The sequence below is a fragment of the Protopterus annectens genome, chromosome 9.part0, assembly GCF_019279795.1.
Source record: "Protopterus annectens isolate FY-2018-M chromosome 9.part0, PAN1.0, whole genome shotgun sequence".
NCBI lineage: Eukaryota > Metazoa > Chordata > Ceratodontiformes > Protopteridae > Protopterus > Protopterus annectens.
Genome location: NC_056743.1, coordinates 90,247,028 through 90,274,761, shown reverse-complemented (window position 1 = coordinate 90,274,761; position 27,734 = coordinate 90,247,028). Strand labels below are relative to the sequence as shown.

At 44.4% G+C, this 27,734-nt stretch overlaps 1 protein-coding gene across 4 annotated transcripts in view; it reads right to left on the bottom strand.

The window, feature by feature from the left end:
• Positions 1–27,734, bottom strand: part of ANO5 (anoctamin 5) — a 1,890,652-nt gene that overhangs the window by 808,845 nt on the left and 1,054,073 nt on the right. For all 4 annotated transcript variants that reach the window (XM_044082599.1, XM_044082600.1, XM_044082601.1 and 1 more), the window contains 2 exons: positions 19,959–20,074; positions 10,690–10,824 (listed from right to left, as the gene is read on the bottom strand). In XM_044082599.1, coding sequence (XP_043938534.1) covers positions 10,690–10,824; positions 19,959–20,074 — 251 coding nt within the window. The remainder of the gene's footprint in view (positions 1–10,689; positions 10,825–19,958; positions 20,075–27,734) is intronic.

The following is a 27,734-nucleotide window of genomic DNA, read 5'->3' as shown; positions in this document are numbered from 1 at the left end:
GAAGACACCAGGTTCAGAACCTTTTCCATTTTGATAAATAGGATGTCCTAGTAGTAGGTTTCTGGGCCTCCTGCAGGACAAATAGCATGTCCTTTGAGTAAAGGTGTCTAAAAGGGATCAGAAGTTTATCACCCACAGGTTAAGACTGAGGGATTGCAGGTGTGGGTGGATGAGAGATCCCTTCTGTTGTGTGATGAGGTCCACCTTGTGAGGCAACCTGTGGTGATTACCCTTGGCTAATGATAAAAGAAGAACCAGTGCTGCCTTGGCCAATAGGGGGCACCAGCAAGATTTTTGGCTTGTCCTGCTGAATTTTCGGCAAGACCTTCTATACTAGACGGAAGGGAGGGAAAGCATACAGGAACATCCCCTTCCAGGAAATTGTGAAGGCATCCACTCTCCAGGCTTGTGGAACCTTGAGCAGAACAGCTGTAACTGTCTATTCTGACGGAAGGCAAACAGATCTGTCTGTGGCATGCCCTACTGGTGGACTATGTCTAGGAAGACATCCCGGTGTAATATCCATCCATGATTTTGGGACAAGGATCTGCTTAGGGCATCTGCCTGATCATTGTCTTGTGACAGGGGTGTACACTGCCTGTAGTGTTACATTGGATTGAGTGGCCAACTCCCATGCTTATTGATGTACCACAGCACTGTGGTGTTGTCTGTGAGGATTCTGAGGGGACCTGGATGTAGAAGAGGGAGGAATGCCTTCAGCGCTATTAGAAGAGCAGTAATTTCCCGGATACTGATGTGTTTTTTCTGAAGGCAGGGCTCCCACTGAGCCTGTACCTTGAGGTGATTCACAATGGCACTCCATCCCAGATCTGAGGCATCTGTGTACATGTGCTGAACTGCATTGAGAGGCTGTAATGGCAGTCCTGGATTCAGGAGAATTTGCTGAATCCACCACTTCACTTCTTTTTTCAGGCAGGGGAGGAAGGGCACCTGAAAGTCTAGGGGGTGGTCATGTTGGGACCAGACATTCAAGTACCACTGGAACTTCCCCATGTAGTCTGGCAACAGGCAACATGGTGAGAGTGGCTGCCATCAGACCTAGTAGGCAAAGAAATTCCCTGGCTGAAATGCAGTAGACTGACTAAATTCTGAAAAAGCTGCTCAGAGAAGTGACTTTTTCTGGTAGGAGGAAAGTACAGTTGTGTACACTTACCATAAATGTAGATGCTTGTGTGTATTCACTGTTGCAGTCATTACATTTGTGTAATCTGCTGGCAGGTTACCCTCAGTTGGCCTGATTAAAAAAGTCTTGGGTCCTGCGTCGGTTGCTGACCCTTCTTCCATGACGTCAGGGGTATAAAACATGCAGCCGACGCCATTACATCGGTTTTTCTTGCCCCAGATGTCAGGTGCCCCCCAAATGGGGAGCAAAATATATATGTAGAATGAAAACCACAAAACATATACCTCCAAACAAAAGCAAATACACCAAAAGGCTTTTAAAGATAGTAACAGAAATGAGAGGTATAGTTAGAGAAAGAACAGGGGGCTGGAGGGAGGGTAACCAGGACTGCAACAGTGAATACACTTGAACATCTACATTTATGGTTAAGTGTATATAACTGTACTATGTTCTTCATGTTTCACTGTTGCAGTCATTATATTTGGGTAGAATCCCAAAGCTATGGTTAGGAGGATGGATTTATACAGCATTAGGAGCAGCTATAAGGCCCTGCAGGACAGCAGTGCCAAAGCCTGCTCTGGATTTATAGAAGAGAGGTAAATGGTAATGTTTGGTGAACGTATGAACTGAGCTCCAGGTAGCAGCTTCTAGAATGCCTCTGGTAGGAACCCCTCTGAGAAAGGCTGCAGAAGAAGAGGTAGCCCTGGTGGAATGAGATATGATCCCCTTGGGGACAGGTTTACCACGGCGCATATAGCAAAAACGAATATAATGGCTTATCCATTTGGAAAGAGTCTGCTTTGAAATAACCTTTCCCTCTGCCCCTACAGCAAAGGCCACCACTAATTGTTCAGATTTTCTTAGAGATTTTGTCTTGTTTAAGTAGAATCTTAGTTGTCTGTGCACATCCAATGAATGCATAATCCAGTCACACTTGTTCTGTGGATTTGGGAAGAAAGTTGGCAGATGAATGGTCTGATTAAGGGCCACACTAGACACCACTTTAGGCATAAAGGATGGATTGGTCCCGAGAGCCACCCTATCCGGGTAAAAAATAATGAAAGCCTCCACTGCCATAAGAGCCTGTAGTTCTGAAATCCTTCTAGCTGAAGTGACTGCTAAAAAGAAAGCTGTTTTCCAAGAGAGAAATTTTAGGTCTGCAGTAGCAGCTAGCTCAAAAGGAGTTAGAGTGAGTTTTTCCAAAACAAAATTGAGGTCCCATACAGGAGTAGGTGCTCTCCTGGGAGGTCTTAAATTTTTGGCCCCTCTGAGGTACTGCTTTAGCAGCGGATGAGACTCTGTGTTGTAATGAGCTAAAATGGCAGAGGCATGGATTTTTATGGAAGAAAAATATAGGCCCTTGTGAAGCATCTCAGTTAAGTATTGAAGAATCTGCGTAATATTGGGCATTGCTGTGCTTATTCCTTGTGCTTGGTTCCAGGCACAGAATCTTTTCCATTTGTCAGCATAAGATTTTCTAGTACTAGGCCTTCTAGCCTCCAAAATGACATCCATCACAGGTATGCTGAGAGATGTAACTGGTGAAATTAGTTGATTGGCCCTGCTGCAAGATTCAGAGTTTGGAGCTGAGTGTGCAGAATTTGATAGTTCTGCTGAGACAGTAGGCAAGGTGTCTGAGGCAAGTACCACGGAGGAAGGTGCGACATGTTACGTAGGAGCGGGTACCAGTGTTGGCGAGGCCAGTCTGGAGCAATCAGAATCATTTTTGGTTTTTCCTGTCTGACTTTCAGTAAGACCTTGGAGAGCAGAGGCAGAAGGGGAAAGGCATAGACTTATAGGTTATTCCAGCTGAAGGATAGAGCATCCACTTTCCAAGCTTTTTTGTGATGAATTCTTGTGCAGAATTTGTCCAACTGACAGTTTTGGGGCGAGGCAAAAAGATCCATGTCTGGGCTTTCCCATTTACGTGTCAACATGCTGAAGATTTGTGGATCCAGTTTCCATTCGTGTGGGTTCATAAGATTTCTGCTTAGTTCGTCTGCCAAGAGTATTTTGCTTTCCTGGCAGGAATTGAGCTTGTAGATATATTTGGTAAGTCAAGGACGTGTTCTACAATGCCATGGCTAGTCTGCAAAGGAGGTAGGAATGGGTACCTCCCTGACTGTTTATGTACCACATGACTGTGGTGTTGTCTGTCTTTATCAGTAGTTGTCCTGGATGAAGATAGTCCTTGAAGGCTGTCAGAGCATTCTGTACAGCTAGCATCTCTTTCTGATTGATATGTAGGGTGCATTTGGTTTGGGCTCCATCATCCCTGAATGCATCTCCCTGCCAGATGTGCCCCCCCCCCCAAGCATAATCTGATGCTTCTGTAGTTAGGGTTTGGGCGGCAAGGGGTGGAATGAATGACCGTCCCTTGTTTTGGTGGAAGGCCTCTCCCCAACATATGATCTCTAGCTGCAGGCAAGGAATGATAGGAATCATTGTTTCCAGGCTGTGACAATATTGACTCCATAAGCATTTTAGGTACCACTGAAGATTCCTCATATGCAGTCTTGCATATGGAATTAGAAGAATGCAGGAGGCCATGAACCCCAAGGCCTGCAGAATTTGTCTCGCAGATAGCTGGGATTTTGTGGCCACCTGTTTGAAGTAAGTCATCAACTGAATCTGTTTTTCTGGCGTAAGTTAAGTCATCTGGGCAGTTGTATTCAAGCTTGCACCTAGGAATGTAATTATTTGAGAGGGTACCAGTTGTGATTTCTTTTAGTTTATGGTGTACTCTAGACAAGTTAGAAGCCTTTTTACAAACGCCAGAAGTTTTAGAAGAGTGTCCTTGTTTTCTGCCTGAATTAGACAATTGTCCAGGTATGGATAAATCTGAATATTTCTTTGCCTGCAAAATGCAATTACTGGCGCCAGGCACTTTGTGATGACCCTGGGTGCAGTAGATAAGCCAAAGGGCAGTGCAGAGAACTGGTAATGCAAATAGCCTACTTTGAAACTGAGGTATCTTCTGCAAGATTCCCTGACTGGGATATGCAGGTAAGCCTCTTTTAAGTCTAGAGTTACCAACCAGGCATCCTTGTCTAGCATAGGTAGTAACTGTTGGAGAGTAAGCATCTTGAATTTTGGAATGTCCAAGAAATGTGTTTAGAATGGATAAGTTCAGAATTGGATGCCATGATTTGTCTTTTCTGGGTACCAGGAAAAGTCTTGAATAAAAACCTTGTCCCTTTTCATTTTCTGGTACTGGTTGAATGGCCCCCATAGTCATGAGGGACATAACTTGTTCCTGGACCTCTGCCCATTGATTTGGAGGCAGATCTGGCCATCCGTTTGGGATTGGCAGCGTGTGGAAATGAAATCTGTATCCCCGGAATACTACATTTAAAACCCATTTGTCCTGGGAAATCAGTTGCCAGTTTCGTGCATGAAGTGCCAGTTTCCCCCTCCAAAGGGGTGGTCAAAAGATAAGTGCTTGGTGACTGCAGAGGAAAGTCATTGAGACTGTTTACCATAGGAGGGTACCTTGTTACTTCCAGATTTGGAGGTGGAGGCACCCCATTGCTTTGTTCTATAAGATCCTTGCGACTGAAACCTGGAGCCTTTGGAATGTCTGGGTTTGACCTGAGAGGCTCTAGTGGGTACTGGAAAGGACCAGTTCTTAGTAGGCCAGTGCCTACTGAACCTGGGTGGCTGCACTGGTAGGAAATCTTTTACAGTTTGCATAGATTTGGCTTTAGCGTCCATCTTTTTCAAAACTTCTTCAGCCTTATTACCAAATACACTGTCCTGTTATAAAGGAGCATCTAACAATTTTGCTTTAATGTGGTCAGGCAGATTTTGCTCCTTAAGCCAAGCATGCCTCATCACAGATCCAGTTACAGCAGCCCTGCAAGAGGCCTCCAAGGAATCAAAACCACATTGCAAAGTATCTTTTCCAACTTGTTCAGCTGAATGCAATAAATCCTGCAACTCTATTTTCCACACAGTCAGAAATCAACATTTTCTGTTTAAATAAACCCATGACATGCTGTTTTTTAAGCATATGAAATTGACAGTTTAAACCCTGATAGCCAAGGTTGCAGATGTGTAAACCTTCTTACCCAATCTATCCAGCGTCCTGGAATCTCTATCTGAAGGGGTACGATTTTTAGCAGTAGAAGCCTTAACGACCTTGGGACCCTGAGAAATGGTTTCAGGGTCAGCAGTAGGGTTTTTAAAAAGGAATTTATGGGAGGCAGGAACCCTGTAATATCTGTCTGGCTTACTAGGAGCAGGAGGTAGGGAGTCAGGAGTCATACTGGATTCTGAAAAAACATCAGCAATGTCTAGAACAGGAGGTATAGCCAAAGCCCTATGCTGAGGAAGAAGAAAATCCCCAAGTCTCTTTTTAGATTCTGAGAAATCCTGACTCTCCCAATGAAAAAGTGTTCCCTTAAAGTATGCAAAGTTTCTCCAAAAGAAAAATCCTCAGGAGGAGAAGCAGAAAGGATGGAATCTTCTGCATCAGAGTCCTCATAAGTGGGAATTGATAATTCCTGATCAGAAGAGGAATCAGAAGAAATAGAAACCTGATCTGAAGACTCAGTCAGTGCCCTGCCTAGGCCTCTTAGCAAGAGGGGGATGGGTACCCCTGATCAAGGTAATTAAATCCTCAGCCATTTTGATAATTTGTTTTTTAGGCATTGGGGCCTGTACACATGGCCCAAGCATCGTTTTTTTTAGACATAAAAGAAGTTTTTGGCCTTAGTTTTGAAGATGGTGTCAGTTTAACATACAAATCTTTAGGCCTGAAAACACCCTCAGAAGCCGGTGCCTGCTCAGCGGATTCAATACTTAAAGTATCTCGCGGCATACCGGATTCCGAATCGGTCTCAGTAGAGGCCTGCAAATCAAAAGTAGCGGGTATCAGAGGGCTGCAAAAGCACCTCACCGAGTACCGGCAAAACGACGACTGGCTTAGGAGAAGCTTAGTCTGTTTTGGACCTCGGCGGTCTCTTTTTCTTTGCATTTTTTAGGTATTCGGGTAGTCGGATTGCTAACCGACGACATTTTTGGATAGTTAAATCTCGAGCCAAAATATTTAGAAGCAAAAATATACCTTCATTTAATAGTGCGTTGATTAAATTTAGCACAAAACCGACAGCAAGGCATGTTGTGGTCAGGGCCTAGGCAAGGAATACAGTACAAATGAAAATCCTTATGAGGTATTTGCTTCCCACAAGTAATACAATTATTAACTTTTACTGACATCGGTAAGGAGCAAGAAAAAGTTTCCCCAACGGGGTATTTAGCTTTTAGTTGAAGACCTTGGTTCTGAAACTCGAAAACGAAAATTTCAGAAGTCAGCCGACCGGCACTTGTGAACTGCTTCTGCTTCGGGCATTGCGCGGCAAGAAAGACCGATGTTAATGGCATCAGCTGCATGTTTTATACCCCTGACATCATGGAAGAAGGGACAGCAACCGACACAGGACCCAAGACTTTGTTAATCAGGCCAACTGAGGGCAACCTGCCAGCAGATTACCCAAATGTAATGACTGCAACAGTGAAACATGAAGAACATGGCCTTCATTACAATCGTCCTTATTCTGCATCTCTAGAAAATTGGGTCTTGGGAGGACTTGAATAGGTTGACTGTGACTGTAAAACCAAGACTTCCTAGGAGTGAAATGGTGAATTGGAAGCATCTCTGTAGAGTACTTGCTTCCTTAGTCTGTATGAGGAGGTCGTCCAAGTATGGGAAGATCTGCATGCCTTTTGCTCTGTAGAAGGCTACTAATGGGACTACTTTGTAAATACCCCTGGTGCTGTAGATAAACCAAAAGGCAAGGCAGTAAACTGATAGTGTAAGGATGGCACAGCAAAATGCAGGAAGTCTGGGTGGATAGGGATGTGAAGATATGCCTCCTTCAGGTCCAAAGTGGCCATGAAGTCACTGGTCATCAAAAGTGGCAAAAGGCTTTGCAGTTATAGCATGCGGAAGGAAGGTACATGCAGGAAGGGCTTTAGAAGAGACAGGTTCAGGATGGGTCTCCATGGGCCATCCTTTTTTGAAAGCAGGAAGAGCCTGGAATAAAAACTTTGACCTTCGTGTCCTGGGGGGACCCTCTCTATTGTTCCTTGTAGGAGTAAATCCTAAATGACCGGAGGTACGAGGTGTAGTTTTTTTTTTTTTGGAGGGAGGGGGTGCCTTTTGGAGAAGGTTTTTTCTGCAGAGACATAACTTACCCTTTTTCCACGATTGACAGAACCCAGTTGTCTAGGTGATTTGTTACCACAGGGGGAGACAGTGAGAGAAGCAGGCAGAAAGTGGGATGATGAAAGGTGTTTAGTCAGTCATGCATTGTTAGGGCCGTCTGGAGGTAGTGTGAGAGGGGCTAGTCCTAGAAGATGAAGGTTTCCTGGCACCTTTCCTTGGCTTTGAGGAGGAGGGTGCAGATGTCTTTCTGACAAAGCTTGGCTTGGTTGGGTAGTTCCTACATAGTTCAAGAACTGGGAATATAAAGAGATGTTTGAGATCCTGCAGCTCCTTGGTTTTCTCTTGCAGATTTTTAAAAAGTTCTGCACACTGTTTTCCAAAAAAAAAAACTTGTTGTCAAGAGGGGCATCCATGACTTTGTTTTTGAAATAATCTGTCAAAGATTGTAGCCTTAGACAGGAGTACCTACATAGAACAGAAGCAGATGCAGGTGACCTAGCTGATGCTTCTGCAGCATCATAGCTGCATTTGATGGAATGCCTGGCAACTTGTATTGCTAAGGAAAGTTTTGATGCAACCTGAGGTTTAGTTGGGAGAATCAGGCATAGAGGAGAGCAGATTTGAGGCCTGAGATTCTAGGTCTAAGGTGTACTTTACCATATGAGCCTGGTAATTGATGGCCCTAAAGGCCAGGGTTGAGGAAGTGCAGATCTTCTTTCCTACTCTGTCCATCACCTTGTTGTCTTTATCTTATGGCAGTAGGGAAGAGGAGGGTAGCTGCCTAGATTGTCAGCTGAGACGGCAATCGCAGCTGCGTCTGCAGTAGGAGGTTTAATGAGAAATTTGAAATTATCAGGCACCTTGTAGAACGTGTCTGGTCTTTTTGGGGCTGGTGGCTGAGATTCTGGAGACTTGGAAGCAGAGGCAAAGGTGTTGAGTATGCTGGTATTACAGAGGGGATAGCAGAGGGTGAGGGGGACTCCATCTGCAGAAGTTTGAAATATCTCTTCTGCACCTCGCACTTGAAATATTCCCTTATTTTGGAGAGGGTCTTCCCAAAGTTTATGCCCTCAGGTGGAGAATCCCCTTCCAAGGAATCCTCATCCGGAGAGCAGTACTCTGGGGGGAAGCTAACTGTGAGGCATAAGAGAGGGACTCATCAGAAGAGGAGTCTTCCTCTTGAGTATGTGAAAGTGGTATAGGACCAGTAGAGGCAGGCCTGGGACTTGAGGTTGGAAGGGGAGGCATTTGTGAAGCAGTAGGCCTCAGGGCCATAAAGGCCTGAAAAAGGAACTGACAGAATGCTTGTCACTCTGGCTGATCTGCTGGGGAAGATAAATGCTTTGTCTGGTGCTTCCGTTTGAAGGAAGGAGTCTTTGGTCCTGGCTGAGTGGGCAAAGGCTTGGTATCCAACATCAAGCCAGTAGTAGTAGTAGTACCTTCCTCAGAGCTGGACGGTAACAATGGCCATTCGGGCGAGACTGGTTCCCCCTGACAACAGAGACCAACACTGCAGATTCCTCGCGTATGTGCAGGCTGGAGAAACAAGGGAGGATTCCAAAATTATACCCAAAGTCGCCAGTCCTATTGGACGTTCCTCAACCCCTTGACCAGAAGCTGACGGGACATCCGTACTCGGAGGTGCGGTGCCAGGCCTTGAAACCTTGGCCTTCTTTTAGGCAGCTCTGCCACAAAGGCCATTTCTGGCTCCATACCGATGGCTAGACGTTTCAGATGCTGGTTTTCTACAAAGAGCTTAAGGACGGAGACGGATGCTCAGTGTTTTAAAAACAAACGCCTGGCAGATTCAGCACACTTTATAGTCGTGGGACGGCCCTAAGCAAAACAAGCAGAGGTCGTGGCTGTCTTTGTGGGGGGTTTGCTGAACGCACTTACATTTTCCCTTCCTAGATGACATGGATGGAATTAGCTCAATAAGATTTAAACAGCAAACTAAGCTTAGCAAAAAGGTCAGAAAAGATTCCCCATCGGGGTACTCATCTCTATTGGAATCACGCGCTTGGAGCTGAATGAGCAAGCTGACGTTAGACTGTGGCAGAGAAGTTCAGAGGTCTAGGCATGCGGACATCACATTTATGGCCCATGGTTTATGGTCCCAACTTGTGACGTCCTACAGCGTATGACGTCCTACGCACCTTACAGAAGCCAAGCTAACATCTGTATATGAGCCGGACGTTGAGGTCGCCTGAGGCGGAGGATTCCCATGTGAGAATACTGCAACATGAAAATAGAAGGACATCAGGCATTCCCTTCAAGCAGCCCCACCTTCCTCCCATGCAGTTATTTCCCCGCTCTCCATCAAGGAAGACTCACTGTCCAGTGCATCACCAAGTGTGCACAACCCTCCCAATGGCACTGGAAAGACAAGCGAGACATTCTTCCCCTTTGCTGCCAGTTCCTCTAATGCAAAGGCTGCTAATCAAACTGCAGTCCCCTGGGTCACAGTCAGGGCTCCATCCCTCTGCACCACTGAGCCAATATTATATGGTATATACAAGTTTACAAATTTAGTAGGAGCTGTTTAGGGCAGTCTTGCCTACATGCAGATGCTGCTGTTTGTTTTAAATTATTAGAGAAATGAACTTTAAAATTTCTGTAAGGTAAGGCATTGTTTTATGTGAAAAGGCAGTCAAGACTAAACTAGCAGCTAGGGTTGAGAAAGCATTTACTGCTAATTAGTTCTACATACAGAGTTGTACCTTGCGGCCCTACTAAGCTGCAGGATGTAACCAGACTTACAAGTGGTTATTCTGAACTTCCCAGTGCGGTACAAGTTGAGTTACGTGAAACAAAACTGAGAGAGGGCATAACATGTTCTGAGACAGAAGGCTAGTTCCTTTGTCAAATATGAGGCAGTGATTCTGTTTCTTGAAAACCTATGAAGAAAGTGCAGACTATTCACTTGAGTTTGTAGTTCAGTCTGACAATTCATATACCAGCTGAGGAAATGGTACTTTTTGTTACTGCTATCCAAGCTTCTCTACATAGGAATATACACATTTTTCATGTCATGCCTAGATGCTCGTTTACATCTTTATTAAGTTATGTGTATCCTTTAAATAAGGCTGGGTCTAATCTAGAACCCCAGGTATGAAAGATTTCTACTCCATCCAAGTGTGAGCAATCAGCACATGCAATATCCCATATGATACACGAGTGTTTTGAGCATTCCAAAGAACATGCTTTTTGTCTTGTAATCTGTTTTGCAGGTATATTGTTATCTCCAAGTAATCCCTATCCTCTTTCTTACCGGAGGGGGTTGCAAATGTATTCCAAACATAAGACCATGTGCATGTTTCTGCCTTACATTTGTAAAAAAGAACTGTTCCAAAAGGCCAAGTACAGCACAACTTACCTCCATGTATTATCATCATTTGTGAAGCAACCGTAGAGAAAGCACAGAAAACCAACAACTGCTGCAAAGAATAACATCTCTGTGTAGAAACCCAGCCAAGCAAAATAGATGCCAATTTTTTCACCATAGTATTTCCTGTAAAAAATGAACAAATGTCATTAAAAATGGAATCATAAAAATCTGGCAAATATATTTCATTATCAGCTAGCATCGCATACCTATTAAAGGCTGTTCTTCAGTGGTAATTTCTTTAGCTTTCTCAGACCAATTTGAAAACTGCTACAAGTACACTGATATATATTTTTTACAGTAAAACAGCTATACTGAAGACTTCTTTGACCTCTCAACGTTATTTAATTTCTAACTCATCTTACCAGGATAGCAACATATAATTTACATTTCCAACAATAATCCACATTATCTTCTGATATTTCTCAACTCAAAAGATGCTAGACAACAACAGATGCGGATTACTTCTAGATCACTGTACGTGAAGCAATTTTGTTCTTGAAGCTTCATTAGAATGTTTATCTTTGACAGTTGAATTGTTGAGAGTCCGTTATTATACAGCTTTGAAAACATAGACCTATAAGTCCTCTGTACTGCTGTGGTTCACCGTTACATTTTTCATACTTCCTCACATATCCTGCTACATGCATTGGGGAATAAGGGGCCTAGAGCTATAACATGCATGCCCTGTGGCATGGTCTTCTATGCTGCCTCTATCAAAAGTAAGGGAAATAAATTTCTTCAAATCTCCATGCATCCCCCTTTCATAAGAACAGCAGTCTGTGCATGTTCAGCATATATCCTGCGTCTTGAACCCACGGTTTAAACCATGAATCTTCTCAGCGTACATGACTGCAAAATAATCATGGTGAGACATTATTCCTACCAGACTTGGTCAGTAAATTGAACACTCATTATTTAAATAATGGGTAAACTGGCCAATAGACCCTCAATTACCATAACATTACTCTAAATCTAAGACTTCAAAATATCACAATAAAAAGTCCTCATTTTGAAGTCAAAACTATGCGCCTTGAGGGTAGGCTGTTCCACGTAACTGCAGTCTATTACTGACCAGCTCACCAGGCAACTCTAGATCTTCCACAGATTCTTAACATACCCATGTTATGCCTTGCAATTAAAAACAAGAGCAAATATACCACAATGATGCTCCTGCAACCCCAGTTTTCTTTAAGTGTCACTCTCCAAAGTTTGCTGCTTTTACTATAAGCAAACAGACTCTGCCACCCCCTTAGTAATTAAACCATATAGGTCTTACAGTAAATTACAAATATCACCTGTGTGACGGGAAGGCTTTCTATGTCCCCCAGCTCTTAACTAGTCCCAGTTTCTTAGCAAATACTAACCATGTTTACTAATCTCCCAGTTACATCTGATAAGGTATGTTTTAAATGAGAGGTCCAAAAGCTAACTCAGAGAAAACATTGTCACTCACCTTCCCCCGAGTCCCCATGGGCAGCAAACTGGCGTGATGATGAACCACAGCTAGTGATATCTCACTTACCTCCGGTATGACCCATTTCCTAGAAACAACCGCCACTTTCTTACACTACGCCCCAACCTCTACAAATATCCTTCAGCCTATAATTATTACCCTACCATCTGAGAAGTGTATGAAAAATTGTCAACGTCCCTGCAGGCACTTATGATCAGGTTTCCCCAACCCTTCCCTTTCCGCCATTGTGGGTTTACTCTCTTTCTCCCTCCTCGTCACTGCTCCATGACAGAAGCTCTCCTCTTTACTAGTTACATCTCTGTTGTACGCTGGTACCACTCATGTTTGAGGAAGCAGTGGTGATAACTGAGGGGGAAGGGACCTCCTCATAATTACTCTCATCTGCTTCCAGCAGCCTACTATATGGTTAAGTTATCTATTCCTCAATCTACCTAAATTTTAGTATTCAACTGTTACTCACTCTCGATATGGATTTCAGAATGTGTCCAAAGACCATTCTTTCTATGCAAACCCTTCCATCACTGTCCTTTAAGCCCTGATCTTTTCATTTACAACTCTGTTCACTGTGTCCTTTAGACATGCTGTTTGTACTTCCTACCACTTTTCCTCAACACTCCTCCTACTGAGGACAGCTTATACAGAGTCCTGTACAGGTACACACCCCTTAGCCTTACCTGATCGTGTTACCTGGCTATTGCACATTTTGGATCCCAGCCAGCATATTGCACATTTTGGATCTCAGTAAATGCATACTCGTCAATTATAATCCCCTCCCATAAGGTACAACCAAGCACACACCATGTAAGCCTTAAGAAAACAGTTGCTGAGGGAGCAACATTCTGGCCAATTTAGGAGCAGTAAACTTTCTACTTTTAAACAGCCACATGAAATATAAAGGGTACTGATGTGTCAGCAAAGAGGGCAACTGTCCAAAGTGAAAACTATTTGTTATACTGCTACTACATGCTTAAATGCTTCTAGTTCAAGGTTGTTTAACGTACTGCAGGTTTCACTATACAATTAGGATATACACCATGATAAAATAGGCACATTGCTGGGTCAATGAGTGTGGTAGAAAAAGAAGTCATGTCTTACCATAACGCTCCATCTGAGTTGTTGATCTTCTTCCAGTCATCACTGATGGGTTCGGTTCCGAGCCCTCAGAACAGAGTCGGCCATATACAAAGCTTGCGTGCACCAAAAAACTCTCAAGATAAGCTGCTACCCACAATGCCCTTCACTCAGTTACCTCAGATCGAGTTTGCATGCAACATATAGAATAAACAGAAAGCCAGAGGCCATCTCTGCGCAGAAACCCTGAAACAACACAAATACCCAGAAGATCCACCAGGAGCCTTCGGTGGGGGCCGATGGGAGGGTGTGATGACTGGAAGAAGATCAACAACTCAGATGGAACATTATAAGACATAACGTCTTTATCTGAAGTTGTTAATCATCTTCCTATTCATCACTGATTGGGCAGAATCCCAAGCTACTTGGAGACCCTGGGTGGCCCTTATGGAAGAACATTCCTGAGAACCATTGAGCCAAAGGCTGCTCTTCCCCTGGATCAGATCCAATTTATTATAATGCTTGATGAAGGTATGGGGTTTAGCCCAAAAGGCTGCTGCACAGATGTCATCCATGGAGGCCCTGGAGTGGAAGGTAACAGACGCTGCGATAGCCCTAGTTGAGTGAGCTTTGATTTGAGCAGGCTTAGATTAATTTGTAAGCGAATATGAGAAGGTAATGCTATCCCCTGAGCAGTTTTGACAAAGTAACTTTAGACAGTGCACACCCCATTCTAGGACCAGAAAAGGAAATGAAAAGTTGGTCCGACTTGCAAAAGGACTTAGTTCTGTCCAGGTAGAAATGTACTCGTCTATGAACATCCAATGAATGCAGGCAGTATTCGCCCTTGTTTGAATAATTTGGAAAGAATACAGGGAGTTCAATGGACTGGTTAATAGAGAAGTCGGAAACCGGGAGAAAGGATGGATTAGTATAAAGTGATACTCTGTCCTTATGGAAGCTCAGATAGGGGCTCTTGATGCATAAGGCTTGCAACTCAAGATATTCGTCTGGCTGAAGTGACAGCCACCAAAAACAGGGATTTCCATGACAAGACTTTTAGATCACGTCGCAGTAGGTTCAAAAGGGGGTAGAGATAGAGACTGGAGAACCTGGGAGAGATTCTCGGTCTCCACCGGCTGTCTGACAGGAGGTCTGCTATGGAAAATTCCCTTATGGAAGGTCTTGCAAAGTCGGGTGGAAATAAGCGGAATTCCATCTGAACCATTATGAAAGTTGGAAATAGCTGCTAAATGGACTCAGATGGTGGAAGCTGAAGCACCATTGTCAAGCAACTCAAAGATAGTGAAGAATAGTAACTACAGGAGTTGAAAACGGATTTAGCATCCGATTATGTGACTAGATAGAGAATCTTTTCCATTTGTCCCTGTAAAGTTTTTTGGTGGATGGTTTATTGGAGGCCAGAATAATCATGGACAGATGAGGAGAGGGTTTCCTGCCTGGCAACTAACGGAAGTGGAGAAGCCAAGCCATCAGCTTGAGAGTGATTAGATTCTGGGGAGTCGGCCCTTGTGGGTGAGATATGAGGTCCTGACAGGTATCCAGGATCCAAGGAGGTTGCAACAGGTGAGGTTGGAGGATGGGAAACCACACCTGACGAAGCCAAAAAGGGACAATGAGCATCACTTTGCTTCTCAACCGAATAGCTTTCCTTAAAAAAAGGAGGATCAGAGGTATTGGAGGATAAGCATAAAGGAGACCCGCAGGCCAACCGTGAGTCAAAGCATCTCTCTGTGACTTCCCATGAGGGGGAAAGAGGGCAAAGTAGCTGCTGCATTTTGTGTTTGACGGGGAGGCAAAAAGGTCGCAGCATGGCTGGCCCCAACGGCTGAAGATTTCTGCCGTCACGCTTGGATTGAGAGACCACTCATGAAGACGGATGATGCACCTGCTCAGCTTGTCCACAATCACGTTGGAGCTCCCCGGGATATGCACTACGACCAGAAAGCGGTTGGAAGCTATCGCCCAATGCCAGATTCTCATGGCCTCGCAACATAGGGGGTAGGGATTTGGTCCCTCCCTGTTTATGTACCAGATGACGGACATGTTGTCCAACTGGACTGCAATCCTTCCTGACGGAAGGAGCAGATGGAACACTTGCAACGCCAATAGCACTGCTCTTAAGTCCAGGACAATGACATGCAAGTTGACCTCTATGATGGACCACGTGCCTTAGACTGACTTTTCCTGGACGTGCCCCCCCCACCTTATCAGGGAAGTGTCCATGGTCACCGTGACGCTGGGTTGGGGAGCCTGGAAGGGACACCACCAAAGATTTTCATCTGTACTCATCCACCAGAGTAGATCTTGCTTGCAGGAGTTGGTGATGAGAATCTGTGCGCTCAAGGGATGAAGACTGGATATCCACTGGGACAGAAGGAGCCATTGTAGTAGTCTCATATGTAATCTGGCTAGGGAAACAATTGGGATGGCCGCCACCATAGACCCCAGAGCCTGAAGAACTTCCCTTGCAGACACCTTCCTTCGACAGAGTATCACTTTTACTTGTGCCCTTAATCTCTGAAGTCTGTGAGGGGGAAAGAGACCGGACTTGTTTTAGTGTTGAATACAGCCCCTATAAATTCCAACTGTTGTGTGGCTGAAGACTGGATTTTTCCCACTGAATGGTGATGCCCAGCACCTCTGCTAGTGTTAGAGTGTAGTGGAGGGCCCTGAACAGGAGGTGCTTGGTGAGGGCGGAGAGGAGGTAATCATTTAAATACGGAAACACCTGGAATCCCTGAAGTCTCAGATGAGCTGTCACCACTGCTAGGCATTTCGTGAACACTCTGGGGGCCGTCGGGAGACCAAATGGCAGGTCTCTGAATTGGTAATGATTGGCTCCCAGCCGGAAGTGAAGGAGGCTCCTGGACCGTTTGTCTATTTTGATGTGGTAATACATCGCAGAGGTCTATCGAGCACATCCACACACCCTCCCGAAGAAATGGGAGGATAGAGTGAATCGTGACCATGCGGAACTTGGTCTGAACCACTAATTTGTTTAGCTGGCTGAGATCCAAAATGGGCCGCCAGTCCCCGGTCTTTTTTGGTACTAAAAAGAATCTTGAGTAAAAACTGGATCCGCACTGGTCTAGGGGGACCTGTTGGATGACTCATTTTTGACATAGCTTTCTTATTTCTGAAGCTGCCTCCTCCCTTTGATTGGGTGGAACATCGGGAAGGGATTTCGGAGGTCTTGGATAAGAGATTAGGGGAAAGTGGTAACCTCTGGCAATTATTCTCTGCAACCACTGATAGTTTGTAATAGAGTGACAGGCAGCTTGGTGCAGAGAGAAATGAGCCCCGACTGCTTCCAGAGGAAAGCAATCTGGCAGCGCTTCAGGAGCGCTGGTACGGTCGTCCCGAGAAAGAATCCCTGGAGTCCTGATTTCAGGGACCCATCTCTGCCCCGAAAGGGGCATCTTCCATTATTGGAATCCCCTCTGCCCCTGGGGGGAGTCCTCACCACGTGCCTCACAGAAAGGACCTTGAGACTTTTTGTGCCACATCTTTCCACTCCTCTGGTTCCTGGCAAAGGAGCACTGAGGTTTGGAAAAACGCAGACCCACGTCAGACAAGGTCTTCCCGTCCTGCTCGCACCTGGCTAATGTGTCCTTGACCTTAGAACCGAACAGAGCTGATGGTTCGATAGGGGGGCTTAAAAAGGAAGACTTGGAGTCCATGAGGTCAGAAATGCACATCCAGGCATGACGCCTCATAACTACACCTGCACCCACAGCTCTAGCTGCCCCTTCAGTTGCGTGGGACAGCAACCTCATGGACGAGGTGGAAATTGACTCTAGGGTGGCAAGTTGGGAAGCAACTTTATCACATGCCCCATCCGAAACTTGACCTGCGAGGGTCCCAGAGAGCTCGGTGATGAGATCTCTCTGGAGCCTCATAAAATGTGCAAAAAAGTTCAGAGACCTGACAGCAAAGGTCGCTGAAGCAAAATCTCGCTTCCCTAACCTGTCCACCACCCAGGACTCTGTTGGGCAGGTGGACAGCAAGACTTTCCTCCACAAGGTCCTTTTTTGTGGCCGCTGCCACCACCATAGCGTCTACTGGCAAACCTCTAGACCAATGGAGCTGATCTTCTAGAGGGGAGAGTATCTTATCTGATCTCCAGGGAATGGCCTCAACTGTATCGGGATTTTTCCATGCCCGCTGCATGATGAGCTTTGACTAACTCATCGGCAAGGGGGGGGGGGTCACCCAAGTAGTACAGGGCCAAGAGTGGAAGACCTGCAGGAATACGTATTCCTCCAAGGAAGGGTTGGAGGGCATTCAGTCACCCCTCTGCCTCAAAATGTCCAGGATGTCTCCAAATGAGACATCGTCAGGGGATGACTGTGGGGACCCTTCCCCATCACTGTAGTCCGTACCTTCACTGAGGGACTTCTCTAGGGAGTCCATGCATTTCCTCTTGCACACCAGGTTCCTAGAGGGTTCTTCGGTGGGAGCATCCGAAGAAGACTCAGAAAGGGAAATACGCTGTGTACAGGGGTTTCCTGGGTCTTGTGCTCTCGGTGTCCTGGGGGAGGGGGGGGTGGCCTTTGATAGCTGCAGATCAGAGGGAATGGCTGGAAGGTCCAACGTAGGAGGATTGCTTGAAGCAAGCACCATCTCCATTACCCAGAAAGCAGGCCCGCCTGAAGAGGAATGGAAGCCCGGAACCGAAGAAGAAAATTTCGGAACCTTAGTCACAACCTGCTCCACGTGGTCCATTCCCGGAGACGGAGCCTCAAGCAAAACCGGGGTGGGAGTCACCATCCAACCCGAAGATGGAACCGGTGAAACAACTGGAGCCGTGTCCGGAACTGAGGCCTCCACCCCCCCCCCCCCAAGCATGAGATTGAGGAAGGGTGGGTTCTGATACACCTGACACCTAAAGGGGCCTCAAATTCTCAGATACGGTCATGGTTGGTGTCGAAGAAAGGGGTCCTCTCGCAGATGTCGGAAATATGAGCCTTGGAACAGAGGGGTCTAAGGGAGGAGAATACATGGGGGTCGCCGGGGCAATGGACCCAAAACCCGTAGTGGGCTGGGTTCTAAGAAAGTCTGTAATTCCCCTAGCAGTCAGCAGATGATCAAAGAAGTGCACCACATCCAACTCAGACAGGCTCCTGGTGGACCTTACCTATGCCCCTGAGGGGGAGTCAGGCCAGTCCAAAAAGGGGCTAAAAGCTTGTCCTGCAAACAGATCCGTAGACCGGGAGTACTGGGTCTGTGGTGTAGTGAAAATTGGCGCAGAGGAATCCAGTTTAGAAACCGGTAAAAGAGGCATAATCGGAGCTGAGAATGGGCTCGGAGCCGAAGTCACAGCTGGGGTGGAGGTCAATAGCGGCTCCAACGTCAAAGCGGATATGGGAGAAGTTGGTGCTGAGGTAGAGGCAGGCAAACTGGCCTGAGGTGAAATCACAGTGGGAGCCGTAGTCGTCTGTGCCAGGGCCGGCATTCACGAGGCAGTCATGGCAACTCCCATATGAACCACTGCAGCCAAACTCGGAGCTGAGGTGGTCGGAACCGAGGAGGCAATTCTATGTTCAGAAGAAGTCTTATGGGCCTTATGCTTAAGAAGCTTGCCCCTATCACCAGCTGAAGAGGGGTCAGAAAGAGGACATTTTTTGTCCACACATGGAGGGGCTGAGACCTCCAACGCAGAAATAGCCTCAGAGAAGGTAGAAGGAAGCAGGCCTTTGAGAATTAGATTACGTCGTTCATTCAGCGTCCGCTGACTGAAACTGGCAGAAATGTCACAGGGAGGTTTCGCCGATAAGTATGGAACCCCCAAACAATAAACACATTCCTCACGCAGATCGTTATTAGGGAGTTTACTATTGCAAGAAGAGCAATGTTTAAACCCTGTTATCCCTTTCTTTTCAGACAAACAGTTAACAAGACTACGCTTATCTAGAAAGGAAAGTTAGAGATAGAAAGGAGGGAAATATCAACAATTGTACTGGGAATACGACAAGGGCAAAAAGGGCGAATACCAACAATGGTACAAGAAGAGAGATACCCGTGGGTAGAGCTTAGTAAGTTAACAGGAAAATATAATAGTTTGACAGGAAAGAACTCATAAATACTATAAAAGTTGAAAAATACAACACTTAGCTGGAGAGCTCGGTGAAACGCTGCTATATGGCTGTGTGGCAAATGAGATCTGATGCAACCGAGTGAAGGGCATTGAGGGTAGCAGCTTAACTCGAGAGTTGTTTTGGTGCAAGCGAGCTTGATACAAGGCCAACTCGGTTCCGAGGGCTCAGAACAGAACCCATCAGTGATGAATAGGAAGAAGATTAACAACTTCAGATTAGATATTTCAAGTAGAAACCTGAGGTTACTAGTTACACTCACCTCCTACTTCTCTTTTGTTTGAAGCCCTACAACCTCAACTGCTGACAGCCTCCTTTTACTGAGGGACCCGAAACAAAAATGCATTTTTGTCTAACTGCTGCAGTTTTCTTCTGCTCATCTCAGCTCTCCAGGTAGCCTCTCCTGTCACATTCTAAGAATACATTTGTGATTTTATCCTGTTGAAGTTCAATAAAGCTTATATGTCAACATGTTGAAATCTGACAAACATTTTAAATAACTTGATAGATATAATGAAGAGGCTTTTTACACTAACAGCAACAATGCAACTTTAGTGCTTCTGATTTTGTGACAAAGAAAATACATAGCCCACCTGATGAGGTCGAGTGGTTGCTCCTTGTAAAATCGAATAAATCTGGCCCATTCCATATACAATGTATATCTCTCATTTTCACATTTTTTGTCTGGGGACTTCTTCCAGTACTGACACTGTGCACATTAGAAAGGATTATATTAAGGGAGAAAAATTAGCACTTACTTCAGATACAATCAACAAATTGCTCACAAGGAACTATTCAAAGAAAAAAAAAACTCTCAGAAGCAAATAACTGCAGCACTAAGACATAAAGGGCCTCATCCCACTCTATTAGCTTTTCCTCCCTAGTTATTTGCTCCCAGTACCTTGTCTCCTTTGCCAGTTTTCAAGTCCAGCCCCTCTTTCCTATTCTCTGTACCTCTAATTACAGTCATTCCTATTGGCAAATCCTCCTTTCTCCATTCTTGTGTTGGCTTAATTCTCGATATAACTTCTGCTACTTTATGAATACAATATTCTGTATTACTGTTATTCTCCTGAATGATCTGGATCCAAAATCCCACTCTCTCCTTTCTTGAATTCCCTGTTTCATCATCATCCCTTTCCACTTTGAATTGTGGGCGTCCACTTGTGTTATGTGAATGAGCCTTAAATGTGTAGCTGTAATATACCCCTTCAAATCAGGTCATCCTAAACCACCTTCTAATGGAAGGATCAACTTAATGCCACATGGCCCTTGCCCTCTTCCCCTCCCAGATAAAATTATTTTTAACACATACTCTTATACTTCACCTTATGTCCCGATTGTGTGTGTGTATGTGTGTGGGTATATAATTTATGGCCATAGCCTTTGTTTCATCTTCATTAATTGTATATCCAGAAAGAAAACTTGAAAATATCTCAGAATGTTACGCAACAGTGAGATGTCCTTGCCTGGATTTTTCAGATAGAAAATATCAACTGAGACAGTTATTGGAGGTGTGCTGAAGCTTTCAAATTAAATGCACATGTTCCTGTGAAAATATAATTTCTATTTTGTCCAAGTTCCAACTGAATTTTTTCCATATTAAATATTTTCATAAATGTATTCAGAAATCTACCTTCTTTCATTGTTTTTTCCTTTATTGTTCCCTCTGACATCACTAATGCAAATCAAGTTTCCAGTCCCTGTCTGTAAGTAATATTCCCTCCCCAAATTTTCTTAAGCTCCATAATAGCAGTTTTTGGTTTAATGTAAATATATGCCACCATAATCCTCCTCCTGTCCCAATAGCCCCTCACTACCACAAATCTACCATTATTATCTATTTTCCTACTTTATCACTATTCGTGACCCTCTAGCAATTAGTATTATTCTCCTTTTCCTTTGTCCCTGATAATTCTGTGAATATCCATCTTGAAAGCTTTTCTTTGTCAAACTCACATGCTCATTTCGTTTTGTGCATCTCCTGCGGTACTGCCATTTGTACTCTACATTTCTTAATGTAATGCAGTAATCTTAACGTTTTATCTACACCTGTAAAGCCACTTGCATTCCAAGACAATATAGATAGCAAAACCATTATGATAAAAGGCTTTTATTTCCACCCATTACACATTTTTTGAATGAGTACTTCCATATTTTATACTGCAGGTACACAGTAAATTTAGAAGGTGGATCTTTTATACAGTTGTTCCTTCTCATCTCCATTTGAACCTTTGTCACATTTTCAAGACCTTTTGTTTTAATGAAAACCCTCAAACAAATAAAATACATAGATTTTTCATAACATCCCCCATCCCCTATTAACTTAGAACACACAAAAAACTATGTACATCTTCAAAAAATGAAGTTTAACCCTCCAGACAGGAACAATTGCCCCAAATTAAAAGCTGCCTCAACAGGCATCATAACCTAAAATTAAGGTTATTCATGCTAAAGCACATGCTACAGCTTATGTTCCCACTTGCACCGATTGCTGTCTGTTCTTTTCTCATCTCTACTCTCCTTCCAGATGTGAACACTATGCGTTCAGAAAATATTGGCACCAAGTACATTAACTATCTTTAAATAAAACTAAATTATACACTATTCTTTTAAACGCACTAAAGTATTATGGCTGCTCTCTCTTATTCACTTCCAGTAATTTCAAATATTTTCACTGAACTGCTTGCCAATATACCTATCCATTTTGCATTTCCCTCAGCAAAGAATGCTCTGAAGATTAATTGCTTGCAAGTGCAGACAGCTGGTCTCCATGTAAAAGTAGTTGGCAATGAATCTTTGTAAATTTCACTCAGAACAGAATGTACAACTACCTTCAGCTGCAGTTAATATACATGGGTGTGTGTATATGTGCATTCAGAAAAGTCTGCATCATGGGAGTGGGTGGGTGGATTACATGAAAAACATGGAATTGGTGGAAGTTTCAAACTGGCACTGGGGAATGGAGGATTCGGGCAACAATCAAAGGGGTGTTACACAAGAAACACAGACCTAAACATACACATGTGAATCTGCACATACATACAGAGACACAGTTTTGTGTGAATGAGACTGTGTGTGCATGTGTGTGTGCATGTGTGTGTCCCCGTTTCCTTTGGTACAGATATAGTCTGTAGATGTTTCAAAAGTACCATTTTGACTACACTGTAGCTGCACTTTATGGTTTTATCATACTTGTTAATGGTGCACACTCTTTGCCTGCTCTGTCTCTCGAGATACTGTGCCTACTAAGGGACACTGTGGACAGGCAAGGTACATGACAGTGGAACTGAACTGCCATTAATCTAATAATTATATACATACATAGTAAAATGTTCGTGAAATGCTGCTGTCTCCACTAAGAAGGGAGATGTTAAAATATCAAAAAAGTGTTAATTACTAGCATGTCTAATAAAAAGGAATACAAGTACTTGCTGGCTAACAAATGCAAGTGATAACAAAGGAAAATAAACAGTCGTGAAAAGCTTCTAGAGGAAACAACCAAAACATCTGACATATCAGAATTTCCTGTAGAATGATGCACCTAACTTGGTTGAAAATTCTGTACAAAAGCATGCCGCTAGCACTCTTACCAAGATGTACAAATGCCTCACACTAGATTTGAGTAAAACGATAACCTATGGGCAGTGCTTTCAAGAAGTTAAGCATATTATGATACTTTGCAGACACTTGCAGATTAAATCACAGAGTTAAGAGTCGGTTTCAGAAGCTTGGACAAGACCAAACAGAAGAGATAATTATGGACCAGGAGGACTGAGCCAAAAGAATGAAAATAAGACTGAATGAGCAGGATGAGCCTGGAAACTGCAAGGATTCCCTTCAACAGATTTTTCACAAAACAGCCTGGGGAAAAGCAAAGATAATTTAAAAAGTACAGTTTTGTACCTACCATAAATGTAGATGTCCGATAGGTATGCATCTGCAGTCCTTACATATGGGTTGTCCTGCCTCAGGCAGCCCTTCGGTCGGCCAGATTCCAAAGTCTGGGTCCGGCGTTGGCTGATGTCGCCCTTTCCCCGACGTCAGAGCACCTGGGGTATAAAAGCGTCAGCCGACGCCATCTTCCTCAGTTTTTCTTGCCCCAGATGCCAGGTGCCCTCTAAGGAAGGCTAAATTTGAAGAGATGCAAAAAATTCCAAACATGCACAGTAATATAAAACAAATACACCATAATAGATAACCCCAGCTAGCTAGAAGAGGGATAATACCCAAAAAGTACCACAGAGAGGAAGGAGGGAGGGAAAACCTGACTGCAGATGCATACCTATCGGACATCTACATTTATGGTAGGTACAAAACTGTACTATGTCCTTCAAGGATGCATCTGCAGTCCTTACATATGGGTAGAATACCATAGCCAAGCTGGGGGTGGTAGGATCTAAGAAAAGGATGGTGTTGCTAAAATGCCCTGCAGGACTGCCGTAGCAAAGCCTGCTCTGGATCTGGAATATAAGGGTAAGTTGTAATGCTTGGAAAATGTATGCACGGAGCTCCATGTAGCAGCTTCTAAAATGTCCTTGATAGCCACCCCTCTCTTAAGAAGGCTGTGGAGGTGGCTGTGGCTCTGGTGGAATGAGGTCTAATGTTAGCTGGCACAGTTTTGCCATGAAAAGAGTAACAGAATCGAATGCAATTCCCTATCCATTTTGAAATTGTCTGTTTGGAAATTGCTTTTCCTTGTACACCAGCAGCATATGCTACAAACAGCTGGTCAGTTTTTCTGTAAGTCTTAGTTCTGTCCAAGTAGTAGCGCAACTGTCTGTGAATGTCCAGGTTATGCAGAAGTTTCTCCCCTTTGTTTTGTGGATTTGGAAAGAAGGTAGGCAGGTGAATAGCTTGGTTCAATGAGACCCTGGATACCACCTTTGGCATGAATGAAGGATTGGTTCTCAATGAGACTCTGTCCTGATGAAAAATAAGAAATGGTTGTACTGCCATGAGGGCCTGCAACTCCGATACTCTTCTTGCTGAGGTTATTGCCAGAAGGAAGGCAGTCTTCCAAGACAGGAACTGTAGTTCTGAAGATGCTGCTGGTTCAAAGGGAGGTAGAGTTAATTTTTCCAACATGAAGTTAAGGTCCCATGTAGGCACTGGTGGTTTCCTTGGAGGATTGATGTTTTTAATTCCTCTTAGAAACTGCCTTAGCAGAGGATGAGAGAAGACAGGTGGATCAGTATTGTATTCTGCTGAAATTGCTGAAGCATGAATTTTTATGGAAGAGTAAGAAAGGCCATTGTGGAGCATTTCTGCCAAGTATTCCAGGATATGTGCAATGTTCATCACTGTCACATCTAGGCCCTTTGTGGTGCTCCAAGTGCGAAATCTTTTCCATTTTGCTGAATATGCCTTTCTTGTGGAAGGCCGGCGAGCTTCCATGATGATATCCTTCACTCTCTTGGATAGCTTATCCTGGTGAGGAGTCAAGGTATTTTCCAGGTTGTCAGCTGCAAGGTTTTCAGGCTGGAGTGCAGAGTTTTGTAATTGTGCTGTGTCAGAAGTGGCCATTGTGGTAGAGGCCATGGTTTCGTGTGTGACATGCTCCTTAACAGTGGGTACCAGTGCTGTCTTGGCCAGTCCGGAGCTATCAGAATCACTTTTGGCTGTTCTGTCCTAATCTTCAGTAAGACCTTGGTCATTAATGGAAGAGGTGGAAATGCATACACTGTTAGAGTATTCCAGCTGAAAGAGAGGGCGCCCACTTTCCATGCTTGTGGGTGGTATGTCCTTGAGCAGAATTTCTTCAGCTGATGGTTGTGGTGGGAGGCAAAAAGATCTATGTCCGGCCTCCCCCATGATTGTGTTATCTGAAGGAAGATGTCTGGGTGCAGCATCCATTCGTGTGGATCCATGATAATTCTGCTTAGGCTGTCCGCCAGTACATTGTCTTTTCCTGGCACAAACTGGGATTGCAGCTCTATATTGAGTTTTAGGGAAAGTTCCCAAAGATTCATTGCCAGCCTGCAAAGAGGGTAGGAATGGGTACCTCCTTGCTTGTTTATGTACCACATAACTGTGGTATTGTCTGTCCTTATTAGCAGGTGGCCTTGATGCAGAAAGTGTTTGAAGGCCTCGATTGCATGTATCACTGCCAGCATTTCCTTTTGGTTTATGTGCATGCACAATTCTTTCTGTGACCATAGTCCTTGAATGCATCTGCCCTCCATGTGTGCTCCCCATCCATGGTCTGAAGCGTCCGTTGTAATGGTTTGGCTGATTATTGGTTTGCTGAAGGGCAGACCCCTGTTTGACTGGCTTGCTTGAGCCCAACACAGAAATTCCTTTTGAAGGCATGGAATGAGTGGTATCAAAGCTTCTAGGCTGTGACTGTGCTGAGACCATAAACTCCTTAGGTACCATTGTAGTTTCCTCATATGCAGCCTTGCTTGTGGAATCAGAAGAATGCAAGATGCCATGTATCCCAGGGCCTGTAGGATTTTCCTTGCAGTCAAGCTGGGTTTGTATTGTCAGATTTTCGAAATAATCCGGTAGTTGTCTTTGTTTTTCTTCTGTGAGAAAAGCCATTTGGGTGGTTGTATCTAGTTTCGCACCCAGAAAAGTTATTCTTTGGGATGGAACAAGTCTTGATTTGTGAATGTTGACTGTGTATCCCAAGGCCTGAAGTAGGCGGATGGCATAATTCAAGTGTTTTACCAAAGTTTGTTGGCTGTCCGCTTGTATAAGGCAGTCGTCCAGATATGGGTATATTTTAATCCCCTGAAGTCTGCAGTGTGCAATTACTGATGCCAGGCATTTCGTGAATACTCTCGGCGCAGTAGATAAGCCAAAGGGCAATGCTGAGAATTGATAATGCTCTGAACCTGCAAGAAATCTGAGGTGTCTTCTGCAACTTTGTCTGATAGGGACAGTATGCCTCCTTGAGGTCTAGAGTTACCAGCCAAGACCCCCTGCCCAGCATGGGAAGGAGTTGCTGTAGGGTCAGCATTTTGAATTTTGGCACAATGAGATAAGTATTCAGTGCGGACAAGTCGAGAATAGGCCTCCATTGTTTTTCTTTTCTTGGGACAAGGAATAGTCTGGAATAAAATCCTTGGCCTTGTTCTGTGAGAGGAACCTTTTCTATAGCTGTCATTTGCAATAGGTTGGAAATTTGTTTTAAAGCTTCTGCCCTTTGATTCGGTGGCAGGTTTGGCATGCCTTTTCTTTTTGGTAATGTATGAAAATGGAACCTGTATCCTTTGTCTATTATTTGCAGTGTCCATTTGTCCCTTGTAATACTGTGCCAATTTTTTGAGAATAAAGATAGCTTTCCGCCCAAAGGTGCTTCCAATTGAGCCCTGGTTGGTGGGGTCAAGGTAAAGTCATTGAGTCTGTCCTTGTGCAGCAGTTGTAGGTCCTGCACTACCTCTCTGGTTAGGAGGCTGCCATTGACGTCCTCTGTAGGAGCCTCTAGCTTGCCCTCTACCTCTGGCATGCCTGTTCTTGCCTCTTTGAAATCTCTCTGTGTCTGGAAAGGACCAGTTCTTAGAAGGCCAATTTCTGCTGAATCTTGGTGGTTGGACCTGGAGAAAATCTTTGACTGTTTGTACAGATTTAGCCTTTTCCTCAAATTTCTTTAAGACCTCCTGAGCAGTGGAGCCAAATAACTTTTGCTTTTCCAGTGGCGCATCCAGAAGCTTTGCTTTAACGTGATCTGGCAGAGTTTGTTCCTTCAGCCAAGCATGCCTACGTATGACTGCACCTGTCATTGCTGACCTACATGAAGCTTCCAATGCATCATAACCACACTGCAATAAATGGTTGCTAACCTGTTGGGAGTTATGTACCAGATCCTGAAGTGCCTTGCGATCTAGGGGTTCAGGCGAAGACAGTTTTTTATGCAATTCATCTAACAAATACTCTTGGTACTGTATCATATGGAATTGACAATTTAATGCCCTCATAGAAAGAGTGGAAGAAGTATACACTTTTTTACCCCATCTCTCTAAAGCCCTGGACTCCCTTTCAGAGGGAAGTGGATTTTTAGTAGTGGCAGTTGCAACCCCTTTAGGGCCCTGGGAAATAGTTTCTGGGTCAGCAGAGTGGCCCTTGTAAAGGAAATGATGCGAGTCCGGGACCCTGTAGTACCTATCGGGTTTGACAGGAGCCGGAGGAAGGAGTCAGGGAAATGCTAGACTCAGAGTACACATCATCAATGACATTCAAAACAGGAGGAATAGCCAAAGGTCTATGCTGAGGTAAATGCAAAAAAGTCCTTAATCTCTTCCTGGAATCAGAGAATTCCTGGCCCTGCCATTTGAAATGCTCTCTCATGGAGTGAAGGGTCTCCCCAAAGGACAACTCCTAGGGGAGGCCGAGGGAATAGATTCCTCTGCATCAGAATCCTCGTA